The sequence below is a fragment of the Dryobates pubescens genome, chromosome 27, assembly GCF_014839835.1.
Source record: "Dryobates pubescens isolate bDryPub1 chromosome 27, bDryPub1.pri, whole genome shotgun sequence".
In the NCBI taxonomy this organism is placed as follows: Eukaryota; Metazoa; Chordata; class Aves; order Piciformes; family Picidae; genus Dryobates; species Dryobates pubescens.
In genome coordinates this window covers 14,746,694-14,771,230 of record NC_071638.1, presented here as the reverse complement: position 1 = coordinate 14,771,230, position 24,537 = coordinate 14,746,694, and the positions used below count along the sequence as shown (strand labels likewise).

The following is a 24,537-nucleotide window of genomic DNA, read 5'->3' as shown; positions in this document are numbered from 1 at the left end:
AGGCTATTTTACAGCTTTATTGAAACTGAGATAATCATGTAATTGTAGACAATCATTTCTAACAGCAAAAAATAGTAATGATAATTTTTTAAAAATCAATTATTTATTGGAAACTAGAGGTATTGATTTTTAAAAATACCACATATCACGGAATCGAAGTGTGAGGTGCAGTCGTCATCCAGATGATAGATACCTGGACAATGCCTGTAGTTTCAACAGAGCTTAATGATGATAAGCACAAAAGAAAGGTCAGCAAGGAGACTTATCTCCTAACAGTTTTTTTTCAGGCAGCTCTAGTCTGTTGTTTTGCACCTGGCAATGGCTATGTTTTTGCAGAAGTGTTTGCTTTTGGACAGGTTTCAGAGCAGTGAGAAATGTCAATATTGAGCACAGAAGAATGTGTCTTTGTTTTTCCCACTAAAATCTTTCCTCTTCTGATGTAGTAGTTTCCTCATTCTTCATAATATGGGCTTCTTTTGGTTTTCAGTTTTATTCTTTTACTGTCTTCCTCTGCAATGGCTCTTTTTCTCCTCCTGCCTGTACAGCAACCACCAGTGGAAATCCTTGATGCTCCACAAGGGCTGCGGCACAGAACTGAAGAGAGGGTTTTGTTGCCCCTGTGGCATTTCTAGATCTTCTGGCCTTTTTCATAACAGGATACCATATGCCTCATTTATTTAGAATTTCATTTGTTTGCATTTTAGGAATTTCCAGCCTAAAAGCAGTTCTACTGTTTAAAATTATATTAGCCGATCAAAAAATATTGCCCCAGCTTCAGTTTTAACATACCTTTTTTTCACTGTGATACACACAAGGAAGAAATCTGCTCTGTTGTAACGAGGTTATGATTTAAATACAGATACATGACAAACAATAAATGTAACTTATGAACTGCTGCTCTGTTACTGTTTCTTCTTCCTACTGGTGGGTCTCATACTCAGCTGTTGTATACACTGAATGGAAACACTAGCCAAAATCGTTTACTGTTTGTAGAACTGTGTTACCTCAAAAACATTTATATAGAAACAATCAAGTCATTAGAGGGGGAAAAAAAAAAGGCAGAATTAAAGAGTAATTTTATAGCTGCATTTTATGGTTTCTGTTAAGGATACAATCATTTCCTGGAAATAGGGCCTTCCCTTTCAATAGCTCTGCCATGATGCATCCAACCGACCAGATGTCAACTGCCAAAAAAGGGAAAGAGAAATGCATATGATGAACCAAAGAGATTCTTAAACAGAGCTGCCTCTTGGTTTAAAACCATCACTATATCCAGTTGTAGCAAAATACAATTCTTAGTTTACCTGTTTGATTGTAATGCATCCAGTTCAACATAATTTCTGGAGCTCTGTACCACCTTGTTGCAACATACCCGGTCATTTCATCATCAGTTTGTCGAGCTAAACCAAAGTCTAAAATCTACAGACAAAAAATAAAATGAAATAAATAACAATTAAAAAAAAAAAGTAAATCTCTCATCACTTGTGATAGGTACTGATTTTTCCCATTACTCATTTTTTAGTTTATCCACAGTCCCTCACTATTGGTGAAGTAAAACAGCAGCACCGTGGATGAACTCATCTGCTCTCCCCACTGTAACTCCACATAAAGTGGCTTCCACTGTGATGAGCCTGGCCCTTTGTCCTCTAAGGTAAACTTTGCATTCTGCCTCAAGTTCAATTTTCAACTGACATTAATTTGCTAAAAATAAGCACTGTTGCTATAAAAGATGAAACATCAACTGGGAATGTTTGTGCAAAATGCCAATGGCAAGTGCCACTGGCCATTAAAAATTTAAAGAGACAAGAGCTGATCACAAATCTGCAGGATTTCTGTTGTTTCCTTCTCACGTCTAATCTAAGCATTTACCCAAATCACGAATCATTCCAGTGTCACTAGGAAAGAAACACACACCTCATGTAACAAGGTAGATTTAAAACACCTACCATCTGGTTTTGGTAGCACTCCCTCACTGAAACAACAAAGGAGCTCTGTTTAGGTACACAGATTACTCATGGGCTTGATAGCAAAACGTTCTCCTCCATATGCTCTCCCTCAATAAGTTTACACTGGCATGAAGTTATTTAATTCTATTTTCCCTGCTCATTTCTTTGCTTTCTGTTTTTTGATTGGTTTATGTCACACTAGTTACAGAGCTAAAATGTATCCCTAGCTGTGAAGGAGAGTGTTGTGGAAGGGTACCATCTGAGCCTCGGTGCTGTCCATTAAGTCAGTCATCTACAAATGCGAATTAAGATCAGTGGCAGCCTCCTGTGACAAGATCCAGGATTATTTATTAAGCTGATGACTAATCCTTTTCATTGGGAGTAAGAAAATTTTAAAAGTATAATTTGAACTTCCTCACTTATAATCCAATTTGAAGATATCAAAGGCCTAAAGAAAATTAAGAAATAAATAGCAGATTAACATCTTTACCGCTAATATACTTTAAGAGCATTATTTATTTATTAAATAAGCGAAAATAAAAGCATGAGGCAAACAAGGCATAAATAATAGCATGGAATTCAAACACTAATGCTCTTGCTTTTATAAGGGTTTCAGCAATATTCTTCTTTAACAGCTGATCCCATCTATCAAATGTGTACACACACATATTTTCTTTTCTTTTGCTTTTTGTTTGTTCCTAGAAATATCCACTGGATGTTCTACTAGAAAACAATTGAGTATCGGAGGGAGTAAAGCTAAAAAATACAGACAAAGCAGAATAGTGTAATGAATGGTAGGCAGAGAGGTGCACAGATACTACAATAATAAATAAATTAAAAAAAGAAGAAAAATTCAAAGCCTCCTTTACTTATAGTACAAAAATACAACACATATTTTAGAGTGCATGATCAGAGCCAGATGACCCATAAAATTTCACAGATGCTGAGCATACATGCATGAAAACATTAAAGGGATAATCATGAAATTTGCTGAACATCTGCAAGTGTCACTAAACCACACAGGAAACTACAATTTCTCACCACAGATCTGGATTGGTGCAGGAACCTAACTGCACTGCTCTTACTCACAATTATGATTTTTTATATTTTTTTTTGCTGATCTTGTAGTATTTGAAGTCTTTTCTTAAATCCCTCACAGCTGGAATAAAGTGATTACATCAGAGGCTCAGTCACAGGGAGAAAGATGCTTCTGGCTGTCATGGAGAAATGCTAAACTCTCATTCTTAGGCTTAAAGGCTTAGAAAGCTCGAAGATAGCTTTTCCTTCTCCATAGTCTCAGGCTTGTTATACATAGAATAAACCAGGTTGGAAGAGACCTTCAAGATCATCGCGTCCAACCCATCAACCAATCCAACACCATCACACAAATACACCAAGATAATGATTATTGATATAAATGTGTACATTAAAATAGTGTTTGAGAATGGAGGATTACAGGGGTCTTCCTGATTAGGTTTTTCAGTTGGGGTTGTAACTGGCAATGTAACTGGTATCTTTTCCCATATAAATATCTTGTAAATTCTATAGATACAAAACCAAAGTTGTTACAAGGCTTCATCTAAGCCCAGTAGACGCAGATACTTACCACAGGTTAAACTTCCCTCATATATTCAGTCAAGTACTCATGGGCCAACTTATGAGCTTACGTACCATCTGAGAGGAAGTAAGGATGAACATCTTGCAAAGATGAATTTGTATTCATATTAAATTAACATTAGACAAAAACCACATGTTTGTGGAAATGGGTTTTCTAAGCCAGGGGAACAACAACAGCAAACAGCTGAAATTAATGGAGTCAGAAATAAAAACAGTAGCTAATGTTCTCTCACAAAACTGTCATCTGGAGAGCTTTTACACCATTCTTCTTTACTACAGCACGATACCTACCCTCAATTCACAGTCTTCATTTACAGCTAGGTTACTGGGCTTCAGGTCCTGCAGCAGAACACAGAGTTAGTCAAGTACAATTTTAACCTTTTGAAGTAGATTATAGTGATGCACAGAAGGATACGCTCCATTCATTTCCATTAGTGCAATGAGTGAACTCACCCGGTGGATGATTCCAGCTGAGTGAATATACTGTGAAACAAAAAGGTAAGATTTGAAGTTAGAAGTGAAAGAAAGTATGTCACTTGTCTTATCTTCTCACTTCTGACTGTTTATATACAGAAGAGACTTAAATCACACTACTCTTTCAGATCAAACAGAGGTATGACAAACTTCAAAACCTCCTTGTTTTGTCTTATCCAGAGCTCAATATTTCAGGAAGAATAACCATGAAGGCTAGATTCTGCTGCAAAAAATAGCACTTGCAGTGATCCTTCTGTTGAAAATTTCTTATCAGTTTGCAATTTGTCTCATGCCCATGTTTATCAGCTAATGGATCAGTGAAGTCAGTGGCTTAGGGAGCAGTATGGTTGACTCCTATGAACGTCTTCCTACACCATAAATGCTGGATATGGGTAAGAGATATTTGCACCCTGGGACAGGTTATTGACTGAAGCCATATCCTTACCACTTGCAAAGCAGAGACCCAAAGCTATTTAGTGCCTCTGCTATTTTACATAAAACATTAAAACTTTGAGAGTGAGAAAAGGGTACTCTGTAATTGCCTATCACTTGTTAGGATTAAGAGCCAATTGCCTTACTGACCATGATCAGCCAGACCTTGAAACTCTTCTGTTCTCTAGAGGTTCTTTTTTTGAGGAGTAGAGATTACATGCAAGATGTGTTTATCAACTGGGGAAAATCCAAAGAAAATTCAAGAGCATTTGTCTTGTTTCAACCTATTAATTGTTTATCAGAAGGGCAGGGCCACCCCTGAGTGCTCCTTGTAACAGCTGCAAGCAGCTGAATGAAGAGGAAACCAAAACACTGCTTGTGACAGAAGGAGCTGTGCTCCTGTGCTGCTGAGACAATGACAAACGCTCCTCTCAGTGCCAGCAAGCAGTCCTCTACGAGCCAGCTCAGGTGCCTGCCAAACTATGCAGCTCCATACTAATGCTTTGTCTGCTCTGACAGCTTCTGTGGGGCAGGAAACCTGTACTCCATACTACTGAGCACAATTACAAGTGAGCCCAAGGATCAACTACATAAGTGAATGTGCTTTGTAATGACTCCAGCACAGACGTAAGCAAAGCGTTATATACGACCAAATGTTCAACTAACAAGACATTAGATTCTCAATTAAAGCATTCCCCTCCCCTTCAAAACAGAGCCAAAAATGCACCTGAGTGCATTTCTGCAATTAATAATCCCTTTAGAGTACAATTCTTACTAATATTTAGCTATGACACAACATTAGCCTTATATGGAAAACCACAAGCTGGATAATTAACTCCAGAATCCATCTTCCTAATTATGTTAAGCAAATGAGACAAAGCAATTAAGGGCTGGGTTCTGCAATTTTTAATCACTAAAACCTGCAGTTAAATTGACAGAACCCACATACACATATAAGAGTTATTGTTTCAGACACAGATGACTTGCTCCTGCATCAAAAGAAGCATGGCCAGCAGATCAAGAGAGGTGATTCTGCCTCTCTACTCTGCTCTGGTAAGACCCCATGGGGAGTGTGTCAGGCTCTGGGACCCTCAACACAAGAAGGACATGGACCTGATGGAGAGGGTCCAGAGAAGGGCCACAAAAATGACCAGAGAGCTCTCCTAGAAAGACAGGCTGAGAGAGCTGGGGTTGTTGAACCTGGAGAGGAGAAGGCTACTCCAAGTACCTGAAGGGGGCCTACAAGCAAGCCAGGGAGGGACTGTTTACAAAGGTATGTAGCAATAGGACAAGGGGCAGTGGTTTTAAACCACAGAATGGTAGATGTAGATTGAACATTAGGAAGAAGTTCTTTACTGTGAGGGTCATGGAATCCTGGAACAGGTTGTCTAGGTTAGTGGTGGAAGACATTCCAGGCCAGGCTTGATGGGGCTCTGAGCAACAGTCAGGGATGTTGCCAGCTTATGGCAGGAGGGCTGGACTATATGACCTCTAGAGGTCCCCTCTCACCCAGTGCATTCTATGATTCTATGCAGACAGTGTATTTCAGAGCCAATATTTACCACTTTGAAACACAGTTATTTTCCACATCTAAAACATCAATTACTGTTCACCTGGCTACTAAAGCAGCTGATCTCTCTCTTTTCTTTTTACTCATGCCTGGAAAAATCAACACTGGTCCAACAAAATACTTATCACCTAGCAATGGGATGCATTTTCTACATCTTCTCTTTGTAGGCACTTAGATATTTAATGTCAGCAAAATGGTGTTTTAATTCTTTCAAAAGAAAGTTTTGCTATAGCTTCATTGTATAAATTTTAACCAACACAATTAAAGGAAACAATCACTTTACAAGAAGAGTAAATGCTAGGTGACTGACTGCAACATCATACACTGCTAGGATAAGGATTCCAGACTACTTCCAGACATTTCCCAAAGAACCCAAATGACTTCAGTATCTCGTCACCCATGTGACTGTGAAAAACTACAGCTCTGATTCTTGTAAACTGTCTCACATCTTTCAGAGCACAAATGCAAGTTATTTGCAATACTATTCTTTTACCAACTTCACATTTTTTCAGAAGTTTTTCTGCTACCTTCTTGTGACAGGTGAAGTGTCTAAACCACATACACTGTGTGCCACAGAATACATTCACTTGAGACATTATATAGCAAGTGATTCTCCAATAAGAACTTAAATAGACACCGATCTAAAGTCAATGTTCAAGGGGAGTATTAAAAATGTATTACACATACAAACATTGGCAGGCTTTGGGCTTTATTTCTGGTTAGAATAATGAACTGGTAATTTCTGAAATACGAGTGTGTGGAAGGCAGCAACCAAGACATAAAGAAGTGCTGACTCTAAACTCTTGCATTCAGCCAGTACCTTAAGACCTCGAAGTAGCTGATAGATGAGAAACTGTATATGGTCATCTGTTAATTTCTGGCACTTCACAATGTTATTCAGGTCAGCGCCCATCAAATTTGTCACAAGGTACCTGTGAAAATAAAAGAGAGGTAAGAAAACAAAAACCACTGTGGTAGTTTGAGGCTATGCCTTTAAAAACCCACCACAAACACCTAATTTAAGACTATCAGAATGTAAATGCTTCTAAAAGCAGCACATCTAAAGAACAACTACAGGTTCCTTTTCCACTTTTGTGTAGAGCAGAGTTTATAGTTTATGCTCTTTAAATCAGCTATGAGCTTTAACAATAGAATCACAACTATGAGATTTAATATAATGAAAAAGAAACATCCTCATGGTACACTGAAAGCTTTTATCTCTATTTTCTCCATGACGCACTACACCAGTTCAGTAAGGGGGAGAACTCATCATATTTTGACATGAACAGGAAGCCTCACCCAACATCAAAGTGGGAGCCTGAGGCACCAAACTTACAGTGCCTGCAAGGCCCTGGAATACCTGATGATGAAAATCAACATTGGATTGCTTGAAATAAGAGTGTTGTGGGCAACATCCTTCCCCACCCCCACTGGAGTTTTGTTTTGTCACAAATTTGGCTGAAACACTGCTTATTTTCCAAAAAACAGCACTGGGACAAAAGTATGAATCCATCACACTCAGTTGTCATTTGTGTAATTTTGCCCCAGGGTCAAAGGACTTTGGCCTCTACTTTCCATGGAGAGAAAAACAGAACCAATAGAATTCTTTCCTGCATTCCTAAACTATCCCATCTAGCTGTGAAAAATAATCTACAGCTAACACATAATTGAACTGAAAAAGTTTTGGTTACTGGCATTTATGCAGTATCAAGTAATTTACCAAATACAACAATCTTAATTAATTGTAATTAAAAAAAAAAAAACAAACCAAACAAAAAGGAGGCTCACAGCCTTGCCCTTCTCTTTTGTGGAACAGTTGCATAAAGATTTATTTGACTTCTTCACACAAAGCCAACTGCAGCTGCATGTCTATTAGGAAAGTTAAGTGCCTCCTTTTTAACATCAGAGTGGTACTTACTCACTTGGTTATTAACTAGTCAGAACAATTTAAAAATTTTACTTACACTTCATTAAAATTTTCTATTGATGTTGCAGGTGTAAAGACATCTAGCAATCCTATAACCTGAAAGATGAGGAAATAGGCACTTTATGTTTAGGTATCTGTACAGTAATAAACATGCAGTAAGTACTGACGGTGCTTAAAATTTGGGGGATGAAACTTACAAAATATGACGTAAGGTTTTCCTGAAAACTTAACACAACTGGTACAATAGGTGGTCTGTACAGGTATAGCCTCAGCAATCTCCACAGCCAGCAGAAAATTGGAATAATTGCAAAAGAGCAATTGCAACAAGAATTTAGGCAATCGGAAATAAAGGCAGGAAAAGTAAAGATGCATTGCAGACAAGGTGACACGTGGCTTATACACCTATTGATACTTGAGATTATGCACAGTTTAATGGGCTTCCTTGACTTAGTATCATAGTATCAGTCAGGGTTGGAAGGGACCACAAGGATCATCTAGTTCCAACCCCCCTGCCATGGGCAGGGACACCCCACACTACATCAGGCTGGCCAGAGCCTCATCCAGCCTGGTCTTAAACACCTCCAGGGACAGGGCCTCAACCACCTCCCTGGGCAACCCATTCCAGGGCTTCACCACTCTCATGGTGAAGAACTTCCTCCTCACATCCAGGCTGAATCTCCTGTCCTCCAGCTTCATTCCAACTTGTGGTTTAACTTTTTTTAGTATCCTTTCTGCAGGATACTTTTCAACCCACTGTATTTCACTCGGGCTTCAATTCATCAAATTACTTTTAAGCAGTGAGTACTCCCACTGAAATCAACTGTTTGCCCTATACATACACAATAGTGCTCCATTATCTGGGGCTTCATCTTTCATCCAGATATTACACTGCTGTTAATTTCAGTGAGAGTATCTGCCCTTAATTTCTCAACAGAACCCAAATTCAGCAAAAGTAGGTTTGAGGTATTTTTCTTCCTGGACTGATGTTTCAAGAGCATCCAACAGTAGTGAGCAGAACATTCCCATTACTTTAGTTAGAGAAGAGCAGGACCAGTTGCTTTGGATTTCTTCATTGTTAAGATGAAATTAGATAATTTTTCAATTAAAAGGCAGCCTTTTACTCAAAGTCTCAAAAGCTCAGTGACATTACTACACAGAAGATAGCAAGGTCTATCTAGCTAGAGTTGCATCACTTCTTGAAGAAGATTGTATCTAACTGAAATTATGTCTATATTGTCAACTTTTGTCATGAAAATCTGAAGGGAAAGAACTCAGTCTTCACTTACGTTCTCATGTTTCATGTGCTTAAGCAACCTAAGCTCTCGGTAGGTCCTCCTCGCATGAATAAGTGACTGAAAAGGTCTTGAAAGCTTTTTTACTGCCACCTTCTGTCTTGTTTTGGTATCATAAGCTGAACTGTAAGAAGAAAAGAAAAACTCCATGTCGAAGGCACGTTTTACATCAAGTTCACAGCTAATTCACTGGAGAAATCTGTGATCTCTTGGGTGTTCTTGATCGTTTCTTTGCTTTCTTTCACCTTCTACTCAGGAACTGCAACCAGGGAAGCTAGTCAGCAGTAACTAAAAGTATGCAAAGACAGTTCCCTTGTTTTCCATCTAGCAAATTACTAATGGTTATGGCTTTGCTGAGCAGCTTGGAAAAGATACTCCCTTAGCAGAAGAAAGAAGAAAGCAAGCATAGGAAGAAGGAGAAGACCGGTATCACTCCAAGGAGTGGATGGAAGGGATACCACAGAGACACTTGTTCCAACAGTACACAGGTCACTGTGTTGCTCAGAATACACAAAGCAGCCCAAAGAACAAATGCTGTGAAAAGAACTGACAACAGAGATACAAGCCCATGTGACAGGCCAAAGGGATGACATGAAGGTTGCACAAATACTTCTGAAGAAATAAAAAGGAAGCCAGTGCTTAGCTGTTAATGTAACAAAGATTAAATAAAATTGCCCTGTGTGTTATCCTGGCCAACAAAGCCACTGGAGAACACTGTCAAGTCTCACAAATACATACTCTCTACATCCTTTCCAACTTTTTTCCTAGGGGAAAAGGAAATGTTTATTAGATAAATGAAACTGCCCAAACCACCAGTCTGTGCTTAACATCTCAGCTCTTCTGGTAATTCACAAACCTTCCCATCTGTGTATCAGTTTGTGAAATACTGTGAACATTATACAAAACTAGGAAGAATTAGGTTTTAAATCCTGTTATCATGATAAACATCCCTCTCCTCCTAATTCTAAGGTCAAATGTGGGTTTCAGTGGTTTTAAAACCACTGAACTTAAAGACTGATTGCTTTTTACCCTCCATTCGTCTCTAGGCTGCAAAGCTTTCAGATGGTACAAAGCACTGATTTTTTTAGCTTCAGTAATTCTTATGACAGCAGCTTTTTAGATGCAGGATGGAAGCACATAAGGAGAGAGCAGGGAGGGGAAAAAGAAAGAAAACAAATGGCAACTTGAGTCCTGGGATCACTAATGGGAAATCATGAATTGCAGCTGGACAGGCCAGTTTAAATGAGTTCCTCCACAGTCAAGAAACCGTACCAAATGATAATCAGAGCTAATGCCTTCAGGCTCTTTCCTTGCCTCATTTATCATAATAATTCAAGTTACTAACAGTTAAATATTCAAAAATACAGACTTCATGTTGTTTGAGCTCACCTGTACCTCAGAATCAAGGATGACTTGCACCTGTGATCTTTGCAAATTTTGCAAACAGTAAGGCATTGCCTGCATTCCTCCCTGTCTACACTTCCTCCTCTTCTTTAATACTCAGTCTACCCTTCTTGCCATTGTATCACCATAGCTGCAGTCTGAGTTGTCCCCTGAATCCCTCATCACCTTCTGCCAGCAGAATGAGCTGCTTCCCTTTGTGCGCGATTTCTCCAAGACTGTTTGGTCTTCAGACTAGTCCCTGTATAGGATGTCTCTGGTCCCAGTAAAATACGGGCCTTCTTGCTTGGCACCTGCAAACCCTTCCTTGAAGACTTGCAATCAGCCCAACTAAAATGACTCAAGCCAGCTTCTTAAAAAAACCCCCAAACTAATCAAACAATCAACCCCCAACCCATGCTATTAATTAGTTTGATTTAATGAAGAAGAGAAGGCTTAGAGGCGCTCACCTTTCCTTTCCCTGCATGACAGCCAACTCACACTCTGCAACTTTGCAGCAAGGCAGGAGAGGGCTTCTCTGGCAGTCTCCTGGTGTTTACATTGCCTCACAAATAACTGCGGCCAACCTTCAGCACCTTTTTCTTTCTACAGACTTCAGCTTTGGCCAAACACTTGTGTTTATACTTGGTTTATTTTCACTTACACTTAGGAGACAAATCATTCTTCCAAGCTACTGTTTCCTGAGACTCTTTGAAACTATTTTGCAGTGTCTTACCTCTGATTATGATGTTACCTCATGTAACTGTGAGCTCTGTTGGAACAGGTTGGACTTGATGATCCTTGGGGTCTCTTCCAACCTTAGTTACTGTGATACTGTGTGATAACTATACAGTAAAATGGAGACAAACTTTGATACTTGCAAATGGATGTCATCTCCCAGCCCATATCTGTTCTCTACTGCTAGCATTTGATTTGTTGCAGGCAGTGAAAATAAGTGACTTTTTAATTGCATATTGTCAGTATTCCTGTCATCATCTTTGAGCATGATGCTCATATGCCTCAATGGAATACAGAAGCACTGCTTTAGGCAGACATTCTATGATAACTTTTAAAAGAAACACAATTATTACAAATATTTTAAATTTACAAGAAACAACTCTGTAACAATCTTAGCAATAGCTTTTTCAGATAGGATCATTCTTGACCCAGCACTCTCTGCAGCTATGACCTATTTTTTTTACTGTCTGTCCTTTCCAAGATGAAGAATATAAAGCCATTACCCTGCTTATAGGGATGGCATCATTTTCACAGATTAGAGACACCTGCTTAGTATGACTTTCAATCAGTGCTTAAATTAGGCCTATCTTCACTGTGTTGTCAGTTCCTGTATTAAATAATTCTATTGAAGTTCCACTAGATGAAATACAAACTTCTATTTATATGCACATTAAGGTTTCAGAGAAAAGTCTGAACATAAGAGACCAATGCAGTCCAAAAACTCAGGAAGCAGCAAGCGCAGGATTTTAACAGCTTCATGCTAACTTCATGACTTTTGATGGGGCATGGATTTTCAGTAGCTGATGTTTACAAACATGGCCATACACACAGTCATTTCTCTAGCATCTGCAGATAGGTTACCCACTGCGGCTGCAAAACTAGACAGACAAGCCATTCTTGTGTGTGGGCTGCTCAGATCCTTTAGGGCTTTGGGGATTAAGAGCACACTATTCTGCTATAGCTACTTAACCTTCAGGATCAAATTTGCTTCAACATCTGGAAGGCTACTTGCAGGAACCTCATCTGATAAACCATGCATGATGACAGTTTGTATCCTATTTAGAAAACTCCAGTATCCAATGCAGGAAGAACTTGTCTAAGGGGACCAATTAATCCCAGAAATACAGCCAGTTCTTGAACTTCCTAATGCATTTGGCTCAGAGAGGGCTCATGCGCTGGACATGGTACTACCCACAATGCCTGGAGAAAGTTCAGCTTGAGTGCACTGTTGATTCTAGTAAGTTCTCTTCATTTCTGGAGCCAGTTCGTGTCTCTAACTGATGCAGAATGAAGGCATGATCCAAGCCTGCTTTATGCAGTGTCAGCCTTGAGTCTGCAGCAAACTGCAGTCAATATTTTGTCCCAGTCATCTCAGATAGCCATGAAGTTTTGGTTGTCTACAAAGGGTGATTTTATGCTTGTGGAAGCATCATATCTGTACAATAATTAGGTACTTATTCTAAGTGATTCATTTGGAGTTAAGTGCAAAAAAACCCAACAAACCCCAACCCAAAACAGCAACAAAACCACAACTCAAACCAAAACCCCCAACCAAAGCCAAAACCAAAACCAAACCCCCACCAATCAGAGAAGATAAACTTTTCTACTTCATGTAATTCAGCGTCCTATCTTGCAAGACTGTTATTACCTCTGCATCAGAAGTTTGACAACTGGTTGGACACACTATATCAAAATTGAAGCAAATGCTGTATTTGAGCTGATCCTTAAATGACATTGCACCTAGGGTTTCCCTATATTGTTCTAGGATTTTACTTTTCTTCCCTTCACTGGCCATGTTCCTCCAGAACACGTGAAGATACTCCATTCCATGCAATTGTTAAGAGAAAACAAACACACACACACAAAACCAACCACCAAACAAAGAAAATGCAACTCATGCTCAAAACATTCATGTGGGCAGAACTTTACTGATTTGGGTAAGAAAGCAAAATAGAAATCAGCCAAAATTTCTGCCATGTATTTAGTACAGCCAAAATTTCAAACTTAGATCTACAGACATCCTTTATATCCTAACTGTTCTTTTGTGTACCCACTAACTCATTCCATTACAGGAGACAGGAACCTGTCCCCTTAATTTGCATACCCTGAATTACTGAGAAGAAACAAGTAACAGCAGCAGAAGTGTGTATGCGAGCAAGGATTAAGGAGGAAGGAATTGAACAAGTCTTAACACGGAGAGAACATAAGCATTGCAGTAGGCAACCCTTACTGCACCTTGCACTGGCAAATAAGATAAAAAAAGGGGTACGTAAAAATCCTGCCCTGGGACACCTTTTAGTGCCTAATAATTAGTTCCTCAAAGCTACAGTGAACAATAAACCTTTTTACATGTCCTAGAACTATCACATGTGAAAGTAAGTCTTCACATAAAAAATACCAATCTTGGGTTTTGCTTGCAAGATCTAGCTTGTGAGATTTGTCTTTTACGTCTTCTCCAGGATCCTTTTTAAAAAAATACATATTCTGAATAAATAGAGCTACTTTTTTAAGAGATATAGTCTTGAAAAAAGCCAAAAGAGCATCTATCCAACACCAGAAAACAGGTTATAATAGCTATTAGCAATGCAGCAAGAGAACAGAAAAAGACCATCCATAGTAAGCCTTTCTTTATAAATGTTTTGTCACTTTATGCAATTTCATGTGATTTCCACTCTCCAAGAGCAGAGGTACAGAGTCTTTGTTTAGTAAACCACACAAATCACAACATACGTGAAGGAAAGCATAAAGGAAAATTAAATGGCAGCAAGACAAAACCCAGGAGGATAAATACTGGGCAGCTCTGAAACATGTTAATCTCATTAGAGAAAACTTGCTTCATGATGACAGGTTATTGTATTGTAAAATGACATCACATTGCTTGGATATTGTTCCAACACACTGTGCTGAGCACTAGCCTAAATTGTTTTAGCTTCAGTACAATCACTGTCAATTATCTCAGATTAATTTACCATTAGATCCAAAGATAAAAGGACAAAATCTCTTTTACATACACAATGTAATTGTTCCATAACCAACATAACAATGCATACATACTTTTAACCAGACACTGAAAAACACTTCAAAATATCCATATGTTTACCTGCATACATCAGTCTCTTTCAACATAACAACATGATCACAAAAAAGCTGTATCAGCCTCTGAATCCACAAGCTATTCTTTTCTGATCTGCCTCATGTCTCCACAAGGACTTAAATAACTTTCCAGAGGTGCAGTCACTCTTCTAGATGAAGTTACAGACAATACAGTTTGTATCAGTGGGAATGATGCGTTTAAAATCATGCTTGTGAGAAAAACAGAGAAAGTTGAGGGCATAAGCTGTTAGCTTCCTCAGCACATGTATCAACTCATGGATACTAAACTAACCATGTATCTTAGCCTACAAGCCCAATATCAGTACATAAACAAGGAGATCCATCAGCTGTGATTAAGCCAGTACACTGCTAATGACAAATGTACTCTGTTCAACACTTCATTAAAAAAGACTGCCAAGCAGTTAACAAATTGTAGGTTGCAAAGCTACAGCGACAAATGCTCATGGCTAACCTGCACATAAAGTGAAAAATATTGGTGCTTTCAAATATATTCTATAAACCTAAACTGACAAATCTAGATTCTTGTCCTATTTCCTATTCCTCCCCCAACTTCTCCCTCCCATTTCCTGTTTTCTCTCTCTACAACCACCAAAACGTTAAATGGTAACAACTTGTTTCCAGGTCATATACAGGCTTTGCAATGCCCTCTCCTTTGCTGACTGTATACACAGAACTAGGGCACTGGATTTTTAGTATGAACTAGCTACTAGTTTTGATGTTCTACTACATTCATACTAGTTTTGACTTTTTCCACCCCATGCCCCTCCTCTCTCAAAAAAAACCACCCCAAAACAAAAGCAAACAGCCCCCACAAAACCCACAAAAAAACACACACAAAACCCCCCCCAACCCAAACAAACTCATTAATTCCTCCCAAAAGAAAACGTGCACAAGTTGGTCTTCCCTGCTTTTTGAGCTTGCCTTTACTTCACCCTTCCTACAAATCCTACTACCCTCCTCACATACAGATATGTTTCTCCTCTGCTCTTGAACTACTCCACAGCCTTAATGACAGCATTTTACATAGAGATCTCTGGCACAGCCCTTCTCATCCTTCTCCCGATTCAGTCTCCTTCATTAATAACATTCTTAGACAACTTCATTGAAAATAGGAAACTTGACTCCACTAATTGCCATCCCCCTTCCCTTTCTAAAGTCAGTAACCACACTCTTCCAGTGGCTGGAAAGAAAGGCAGGATGAAACTCAACAAAGGAATAATGAGCAACCTGCATTCCATCCTAGTACTCCCAACAAAACCACTCTCAAACTCTTTAGTGACGTTTCCCTGGCCAGTTCTCAGAAACACTCTTCCATCTTCCTCCATGTACCTTTCACAAAATTTCTTGAATTCTTGGCTTTGTAGCTGCAAACTCTATTGTCTCTTCCTTCCTAACAGCCATTTCATCACTCTGCAACAATTTTGTTGCTTCATTTACTTTTATCTGTTCATTCTAGCAACGCTGCTGTGAAGATCATCCTCCTCCTAACCCATAATATTGATCATGCAACTCCTTTTATGTAGTTCTCCCTCACTTTCAAGGTCTTGTATCTATGTATCTTTATGACATACACTCACTCTTAAGATGTCCTGCTGATAAAGGCTTTGCATTGGAAACAAAAGACCTAATCTGAAAGAAGAACAGTCCAAACAGTCTGCTGAAATCAACTGGTTCTACAGGTCTTTGGGATTCTGCCTTCAGCCTCTAGAGATCTATACAGTCTTCAGTTTCCAGCTGGATTTACATACAGCAGATGTGTGTTACTACTACACTTCAAAAATTTAACATTTACTATGTAAATTAGCCTGTAATGTTACAGTGACACTACATCTCCAGCAACCTGATCTTGTAGTTGAAATCATATACTCAGTATCATTACAGCTCAGTAAAAGGTTCCTTAAAAAAGCCACACAGAAGTCACCAGGTACAATATCGGATGAAGGACTTCTTGTCTGTCAAAGATCAGCATTTTAAAAACCTCACAGGCTACTGAGTTGTCTTAGCATCTCCTTAGAGGTCCTCAATGTGAAAAGGATAGCATCAGCAAAGTTACGGTCCAGTCTCGCAAACTACTGCCCTCAAAACACTTGTGACAGTCTAACCAAAAGCACAGGATAGAGTGGGTGTGTGGGTGAAAGAAAGGGGTTAAATTTCAGGATTAAAGCCTCCCACTTCAATTTTTCCACTTGTACTTCCTCAAACCAAAATAGAAGTCTGGGCAGCTCCCAACCTTCCCCATTTTCACCCAAAATTATCCAGGACAAAAACGTCACAGATCTTAAGCATACACTTAAGAGTCAGCAGTACAGAGAGAGCTGTTGAGGTGCTGCATGGTGTAAATGACTTGCAGCAGGCTTCGCTTTCCTGTCTTTCTTGAGCAAAGGCTTGTGCCACTATACTCTGACTTAGCAGGCTGCTTTTTGAAATGTGTTATGTCACCCAGGTTGGTGTTAGGCACTGCATATTTTTAAAATTCAAAGAAAATGACTGCGTGATGTAAACACTATTGATACAGTGCAGGAATTTCTGGTTGGAAGAAGCTCTGGAGTCACTTCTGTTCATCTTGAAAGATCCTTTTTTTTTCCCAAAGAAGGAAGAACACAGAGCTTGCAATATGCTAAATGGAAAGTAACCTGTTGGAGAGATCAGACACAGCACAATGCAGATGGCTGTATATAACTTCCAGGCAAAAATAGGACTAAGTAGGTTGTAAGACAGTTTATAAAAGCTGTCATGAAAAGTGGCTTTAAAAAAACCCAAAACCCCACAAAAACCAAGTCAGTAAACAAACAAAAAAAATCAAAATGCTATCCACATTATATCATTTGCAGTATAATAAAATGCCCTTAAAAAATATGTGAACAAATGCTTTCTCAAGCAGGTGGCAACAGCAGCTCCAAGAGGAAAAGGTGGACAGGTAGCAAACCACTAAGGACCTACATATAATAGGGTAATACAGCAGATGATGCTGGCCAGAGGTCCAGTTTATAAGCAGTGTCACTGGGACAGCTGAAAGACTCAAACAGAACTAGAATTCTTATTTAAAAGGCAGAACCACAAGAGACATGAGTTTAAAATGCAGCTTGATCTTAAATATGAATTGTCTTTTCTCTAGAACTGAAACAAATAGATGAAGAGGTCAGGCATTGGAATAGCCTGCCAACAGAGGTGGTAGAATCACCATCCCTGGAGGTGTTCAAAATCGGCACAGACACGGCACTTCGGTACATGCTTTAATGGCCATGGTGGTGTTAAGTTGATGGTTGGACTCAATGATCTTAGAAGTCCAAACAAAAAAATTCTATGATGCTAAGATTTCTTTGTGAAAGTAAGGTTGCTTGCTTCCTATCTAAATGGTGATCAGCCTAAATGCTGCACTTAAAATCAGAAACGTTTCCTAAACCTCACAGTTAGCAGGGATAGTGCCTGGTCTGTAAGGGATAAATCCAACTTTGAAAGTGGACATTTTTTGTTTTGCAAAAACTTTCAATTTAACAGAGTTTTTCCTTGAGGAAAAGTTAATGTAATTGTCTAATATAAAACAAACCAACCAAAAAAAGCCTCACATCTTGATAAGCAAAACCATAGAACAAAAAGAAAACTCCAAAATAAACAGTTGTATGTGTAGGTCTGATATGTGCTAATACACAATCCCTGGAAAAAAAGAAAAATTAACTAAAATGTACTGATGAAGACTCCATTGATCCATGTTAAATGTAATTAAACTACTACACAGACCACACTTTCACAGGGCTTTAATTATACTAAATTGAAAAAAGCCACAATCAGATCTGATGTCAGCAAATGATCTGATGTCAGCAAATGATCTGATGTCAGCAAATGATGGACCAGCCAATAGCTTCCAAGAGCCCAAATAATAGGAAGCCCTCCACAGAGTTGTGCAGAATGTACCGCATGGGTGAAGTAACTAAGGGAAAAACCTCAGAGCTCTCTCTACGGTTCACATAGAGGCTGAAGTGCAACTCTACTTGGTAGCTTGGCCAAGTTCTGAGCATTGCCAAGGACTGTTCATTTCATAAAATATATATATATATATATAAAAAAATGAGAAGAGCGATAAAGCTCTTCATGCCAAGGAAAATGTGTGTTTTTTAAATAGATATTACACAAGTAAATAAAACCCAAGAAAAATATACTGGAAAGCCTTGTGCTTGACGTAGGCAACTCTCTAGAACTGAAGCTGGTTTAAGACACTTTTTATCTATTTGTCTAGTTGCTGATCTGCTTATAAAAACTAATCCAAAGGCAAATTCTATTAGACTTAGAAAATGCCAATAAACTGGGACAAAACACAGCCTCCTGACACAAAGCCTGCCACTGATTTTGAGCTGCAAGCGAAAAAGGGCAAGCAGGAGTTAGCTTAAATACAAATACTTACAATATGTTTCTTATTACCATTTATCACTTCAGTTGCACATATCTATCAGATATGACTGATTATTTACTGTAATAAAGGGTAGGACCAGTTTCACTGAGGTAGAAATAGATTTGTCACAACTTGCTCCTGTTTTAAAGCCAGTGTTTGGAGTTCAGGACCTTGGCTTCCATTCAGCAAAGCACTTAAGAATTTGTTTAATTTTGGTGGTTGCTGCAAGACTTAAATATGTTTTTAGATATTTTACTGAATATGAGTACAATTATTCACAAAAGCAATACAGCATATTACTCCAGGGAACGATCGTGCCTCATGGGTCTCTTGGGTAAAGCACATGCACACAAGGGGAAAAAAAAAATCTATTTCAATAGACACTAAAAATAGATGGCTTTTCTGAGAGAGATGTGAACCTTTTCTTTACATCCAAGATTCTGTTTGGGGTTTTAATTCATCGATGTTAACAAGGCTTTTAATATAGACTAAGACTTCATTGGTGTATTCTGTTAAGTATACGTTTTAGAGCAAACTTCCCCTAGCATCTTCCAGTCTGTTTCATATCCCTGTTCCTAGGCTTCTTCACTGATAAAATACTAAGATTTTCTTGGCCTTTGCAGACAGAGAAGTAGCAAGTACAATGAATTAACAATGCTAATAGTTTAAACAAATCACCAGCTGTGCTGCAAGTGAACTACCACGTTTTCATTTCCTTCGCAATTTCTCAAAAGCCTTGACATCTCATTACAAAATTCAGCAAAACAGGTCTGCCCCTTAAAACTATGTCAGCATGAATGGGGAAAATAACCAGAAATGCAGGTTCGATTGGAACACAGTAATAGTTACTCTCCTACTGAATATCCAGCTCCTAGTTTGTAACATAGGAGGATAAAGTAAACAAAAATCTTGTAGTCCTCGTGAAACTATTCACATCAGTCACAGGACTGTATGCTTAACTACAATGGCAGGTGCCAACAGTCACACAAGACTTGCTCAATTTCCGTGATGCAGATAGGAGCCTGAAAGAATAACAAGAAGATCATTCAGAAGTACACACACAGTTCTGAGTGTTTTTGCCGATTATTGGATGGTTTTAAAATGCATATTCCTAGCTTACATGTAATAGAGGCATTTCAGAGAGACAAAGGAAGCAACAAATATGAAACTCCATAAATGTTCTCTTGTGTCTGACTGCAAAGAGAAACAAGTGAGTGACTACTGCACAAGTTTAGTCCAAGGCAAAAAGTTCCGCTCTACAGGAAACTTCTTTTTGTGCAGCACATTTATTTAAAGGCCCATTATGGATTGTTTTTACATAATTCCACTTGTGCAGTTTACAAAATAAACACTGTTCTTTTCCAGAAACCCCTTAAACAGTGCTATTATTTCCAATAATGGATTCAAAGCTTTTATAAGCATAGTTAAATGTGCATTGAATAGGAAAATAATTGCCCGGTCTGCACTGGGAGATCCCAAAAGTGCAAACCTGATATAGCGGTCATCAAAAAGGAAAAAAAAAAAAAGAGAAAAAAAAAGGAAACGTTTTATGACAATATGTGATGAACTCTAACGCAAACCCTAAACGCCGAAGCCCTTGGGCGGCAATCTGCCCTAAATTGCGATTTCCCCTGAAATGGCAAGGAGAAACCCCTCTCCCCGCTGCCAGCCTGCCTTGCCTGACCCCTGCCCTGCCGACATAGCCCCCATCCCGGCGTTGCCTCCATTGTTTCCGAGGGCAGAATTCACCCTTGCCGTTCGGGCCTTAAGGGCAGTCCCGCCAGCCTCTCCACCAGGAAGGTGCAGTACCCCCAACCCCAGCCCGGAGCCGGGGCCGGAGCCGATGGGGCCGCGGGCCGCTTGTGAGCCGTCCCAGTGCAGGCTGCAGGAAGATAACCGACAGCCGTGCCCTGCGCCCCGCCGCTGCCTCCCGGTTGTCCCTCCGGGCTCGGACACACCATGACTGTGCAAGATTCTCAGCTTCGGGGCAATTTTCACTCAGGCACGAGCGGCGCCACCAGACGCACGGCCCCGCAGCGGCCGGCGGCTTTAACCGGCGCTGGGGAGCGACGACGCCGGTTGCGGTGTGGCCATCAAGGTCGGCAGGCTGTAGCATCTTTACAACTCCCCCTTTAGGCGGGGGGCGGCGGAGCGGCGGCCTCAGGGGCACAGCGGCCGAGAGACCAGCAGGATCCCCCCGGCGGCGGCGGGCCCGGTTGCCCAGGTTACGACGAGGCATGCCCCGAACCCGCGGGGCCACCGCTGAAAGGGGGAGAGCTCCAGCACCGCGCCACACACCGGCTGCCCAGCGGACACGCCCCCGCCTCGACACGATCGGGGCCGGTCCCACCGCCGCCGCGCGGGCAGCTGCTCCCGCGGCTCAGCGCTCACACGCTCCCCGCTGCTCGGCACGGCCGCGCGGGCCTCCCGCCTCCCCGACACCGTCCGCTCCCGCGGGGCGGCTCCGGAGCTGCCCCTCCCGCTGCCGGCCGGCAGCACCTGCCGGCTCCCGGCCCCTCTCCAGCCGCCCCACACCTACCAGACCGAGCCGTAGGCGCCGGAGCCGACAGGGGTGAGGTTTTGGTAGCGCTGGGGCACCTCCCACACCGTCTTGTTCAGCTCCTGCCGGTAGAAGACGCCACGCTCGGACATTTTCCCAGAGCTGCCGCCGGCAGCGGCAGCACCAGCAGCCGCCCCTTAGCCGGGGCGGGGAGCGAGGCGGGCACGGCCGGCGCCAGCGGGGAGGAGGGACCGGGAGGGGAAGGGGAGGGGAAGGCGGGAGGCTGAAGGGGTGGGAGTGTCCGGGACCAGGGGGAGCCCTGGCTGGTACGAGTGATGCCCAGTGAATAGACCGAGAAGTCCCGGGACGGGCCCCGGTGTCCTCCCGCAGGGCCGCCCGGGAGGATGGGGGGGGGGGAGGAGGAGGGGAGATGGGGGTGGCAAAACGCCGCTCTCACCCCGGAGCGGCCAGCATCGCGGCTCTGGAACGTGCAGGAAGGGGCCCGCAGCCCCCAGCCGAGGCCTGGCCACCTAGCCCTTCAGCTGGCATTCTTCAGGGTTTTTAAAGCTGTGATGACACCTTTCATTGCCACGATCACCTGCAGCTCCTCCTCGGCTCGCCAGACCCTCCTCGCTAGGGTTACAACCATACTGAGGTTTGAGTCGGGGCATTGCTCACGGACCCGCGGGTCCAGCCGCGGCCCTCGCCCACTCGCAAGAGCACCAGGCAGATGTCGGACTTTCTGGGAGTCCCATGATACCTAGAATTTCTCCTTAAAGCGTTAACTCTCACGTGCACTTATCTGAAACCCTCTTTGGTTCATCAAGGAAGACTCAAGCCCCCAGAATAACACAGAGAAAATCTTGAAAACATGAAATCTGTAAAATTCACTCCATCTATTAAAGTAAAAGCTTCTCTGATTTGTTTGCTTTTATTTTGTCCAAAATGTGCTTTACACAATGACTGTGGAATTGTTGCAGCACCAGTATGTTACCAGTGTATTTTCCTATGTATTATTACCTTCTGTAACTTTTTATCCTTCTTTGAGCACCTCTAAATAACTTGTCTGTATTCTGCTTGCATAGATTTGGTGTATGGAGATTGTTCTGCACCTGCTTTTGAATCAGTGTGGAATGCAAGTCCTCTCTTTTCAGAGCCCTCATATAAGTTCACTATGTACCTATGCCACGATCTGCACTTTGACAAATGGATGCTCAGATGATGATAGGGCATCATTGTGAGTACAGACTGTGTATGCTTGAATAGTTGTAAGTGTGATGAGCCAGAAGGCAAGACTTATGGATGCTCCAAACACTGGATGGTTCAAGTTGTATCTCCAAAAACCCCATCCATGTTGCACGATAGGACTTCCATAGTATGACTAGCAGAATGAGTAGGGACTTTGGCATTTGCTCAGTGCATTTAACATTAAAAAAAACACCATGAATGATGCTACTACAGCCTTTTGTCTGCAGCCATCAGCTCAAGGGGTACTAAGTACTCCTAAATCTATAGCCTAATTCTTACATCTACCCTGCTCTAGTGCAACAGGCATCTCCAGTTCTTATCACATTGCTTCTTGGTCCCAATTGAATTTCTGTGCAGAGGGTATAATACTTGAAGGAAGTGTTAAGTGTGAAAAATCCAACAATACATTAATTTATCTTATTTCTTCTCAGTACCACCATGTTCAGTTTTAAAATCAGAATGTCAGTGCAGTCACCCTACAAGACGGAAGACTGCTGTCATCCATCATCTACTTCCTCCTAAACTAAACAGGTCTAAATGTTTTATAGTGTGCAAATAACCCTACTGGCTGACTTATTCTACTTAGTTTCTTGAGGTATTTTGGCCTTGTGCCCTCACCCACTTACCAAATATTAGATAATTTTTTGCTAACTGCAGCCATGATTTTGAAAGTTGAGTCTATCCGTATCTTCCCAAGCTTCTCAACATGCAATTTCCACAAGAATGAATTTTCTGTGGTGTTCATATTTACAGTCACTCTCAATTTCCTGTCTTCTGTGAGCTTCTGTCAGTTATTTGCATTCCAATCATGGCTAAGATTGTCCTTGATTATTTTACTGAATACTACATGTATGATTCTCTACTCTGTGTAGTGAGTGAGATATTAGAAAACAGAGGTTGGAGGATAGCCCATTTGATTTGTCTCAGACCTAGGTTGGTTCTAATCTCTACAAGCTACCAATAAAGGAAGCCCTGGCAGCTGGTCCTTTCACAGCAGAAGCAGCTCACCCATCTTTGCTGGCTCTGCAGAGGGATATGTGGAAGAGGAAAAGGCAGCTCCTTTGTCAGTTGCATTCATGCCTTTTAGTTCCTGTTTTACAGGCTGGCCAGGTCTGTGCATGTACAAGGGAAGGGACAGTGAGTATACTCTTGAGAGGTCTGGAGGCATAAGGAAGAGATAAGGTGACAGCTTCCCATGTACACATGTTGCCATCCTAGGAACTTCAATTTTCTATACATGGAATACTGCTGCATTAAACTGAGGCAATGTTTGAGCTCAGGCTGGCCATAAAACTGATGTGGACACCACACACCCCTTCCCCTCCTTCCTTGATGGCATATGACAAGATAACTCTCCATGACAGTTTCTCACCATGTCAAGAGCCAATGCCTGGAGGGCAGTGAGTTAGCAGGACTCACTGCATTTCACATATGGCATCACAATGTGGGAAGGGCGCCCATGTGCTGCAGTAGGGTAGGCTGAGATGCCAGGTGTGAGGTAGGTTCCAGCTGCGTGAGCTTCACACCCGGTGAGGAGGATGTCAGGCATGGACTGAGAGCCCTGGCTGCAGGTGTGAGGATGTCTTGCCCCCGGGAGGAAGGTGATGTGCTCACTCACAGCAATTCCAACAGGTACCTAAGGAAAAAATGACCGTGTAGCTGGGCATTACTTTTATATTGTGGCTGCTGCACTGCATAGTCAAATCTTTATGTCATTCTCACTAGAACAATGGAATTTATTATTTTAGCCAATTGTGAATTACTAATTTCCAGTTATTCCTCACTCCTTTTATACTTCCTTTTATTTTTTTTTTTGTTTGTTTGTTTATTTGATATGTTGTGGAAAGCTTACACATCTTTGGTAATTTCCTTCTGTCTCCTTTCAATTCTCATTTATCCTTTCTCTTTTTGC

General features: G+C 41.1%; 1 protein-coding gene across 2 annotated transcripts in view; it reads right to left on the bottom strand.

The window, feature by feature from the left end:
• Positions 1 to 21,619, bottom strand: part of MAPK11 (mitogen-activated protein kinase 11) — a 32,408-nt gene extending 10,789 nt beyond the window's left edge. For both annotated transcript variants that reach the window (XR_008462914.1, XM_054173806.1), the window contains exons 1-8: positions 21,417 to 21,619; positions 9,253 to 9,382; positions 8,004 to 8,062; positions 6,860 to 6,971; positions 4,017 to 4,046; positions 3,855 to 3,902; positions 1,305 to 1,419; positions 1,113 to 1,184 (exon numbers count right to left, since the gene is read on the bottom strand). Coding sequence is in view for 1 of the 2 variants with exons in the window: in XM_054173806.1 (XP_054029781.1) it covers positions 1,113 to 1,184; positions 1,305 to 1,419; positions 3,855 to 3,902; positions 4,017 to 4,046; positions 6,860 to 6,971; positions 8,004 to 8,062; positions 9,253 to 9,382; positions 21,417 to 21,529 (679 nt within the window). In the remaining variant the exon portion in view is untranslated. The remainder of the gene's footprint in view (positions 1 to 1,112; positions 1,185 to 1,304; positions 1,420 to 3,854; positions 3,903 to 4,016; positions 4,047 to 6,859; positions 6,972 to 8,003; positions 8,063 to 9,252; positions 9,383 to 21,416) is intronic.
• Between the last annotated feature and the right edge of the window lie 2,918 nt (positions 21,620 to 24,537).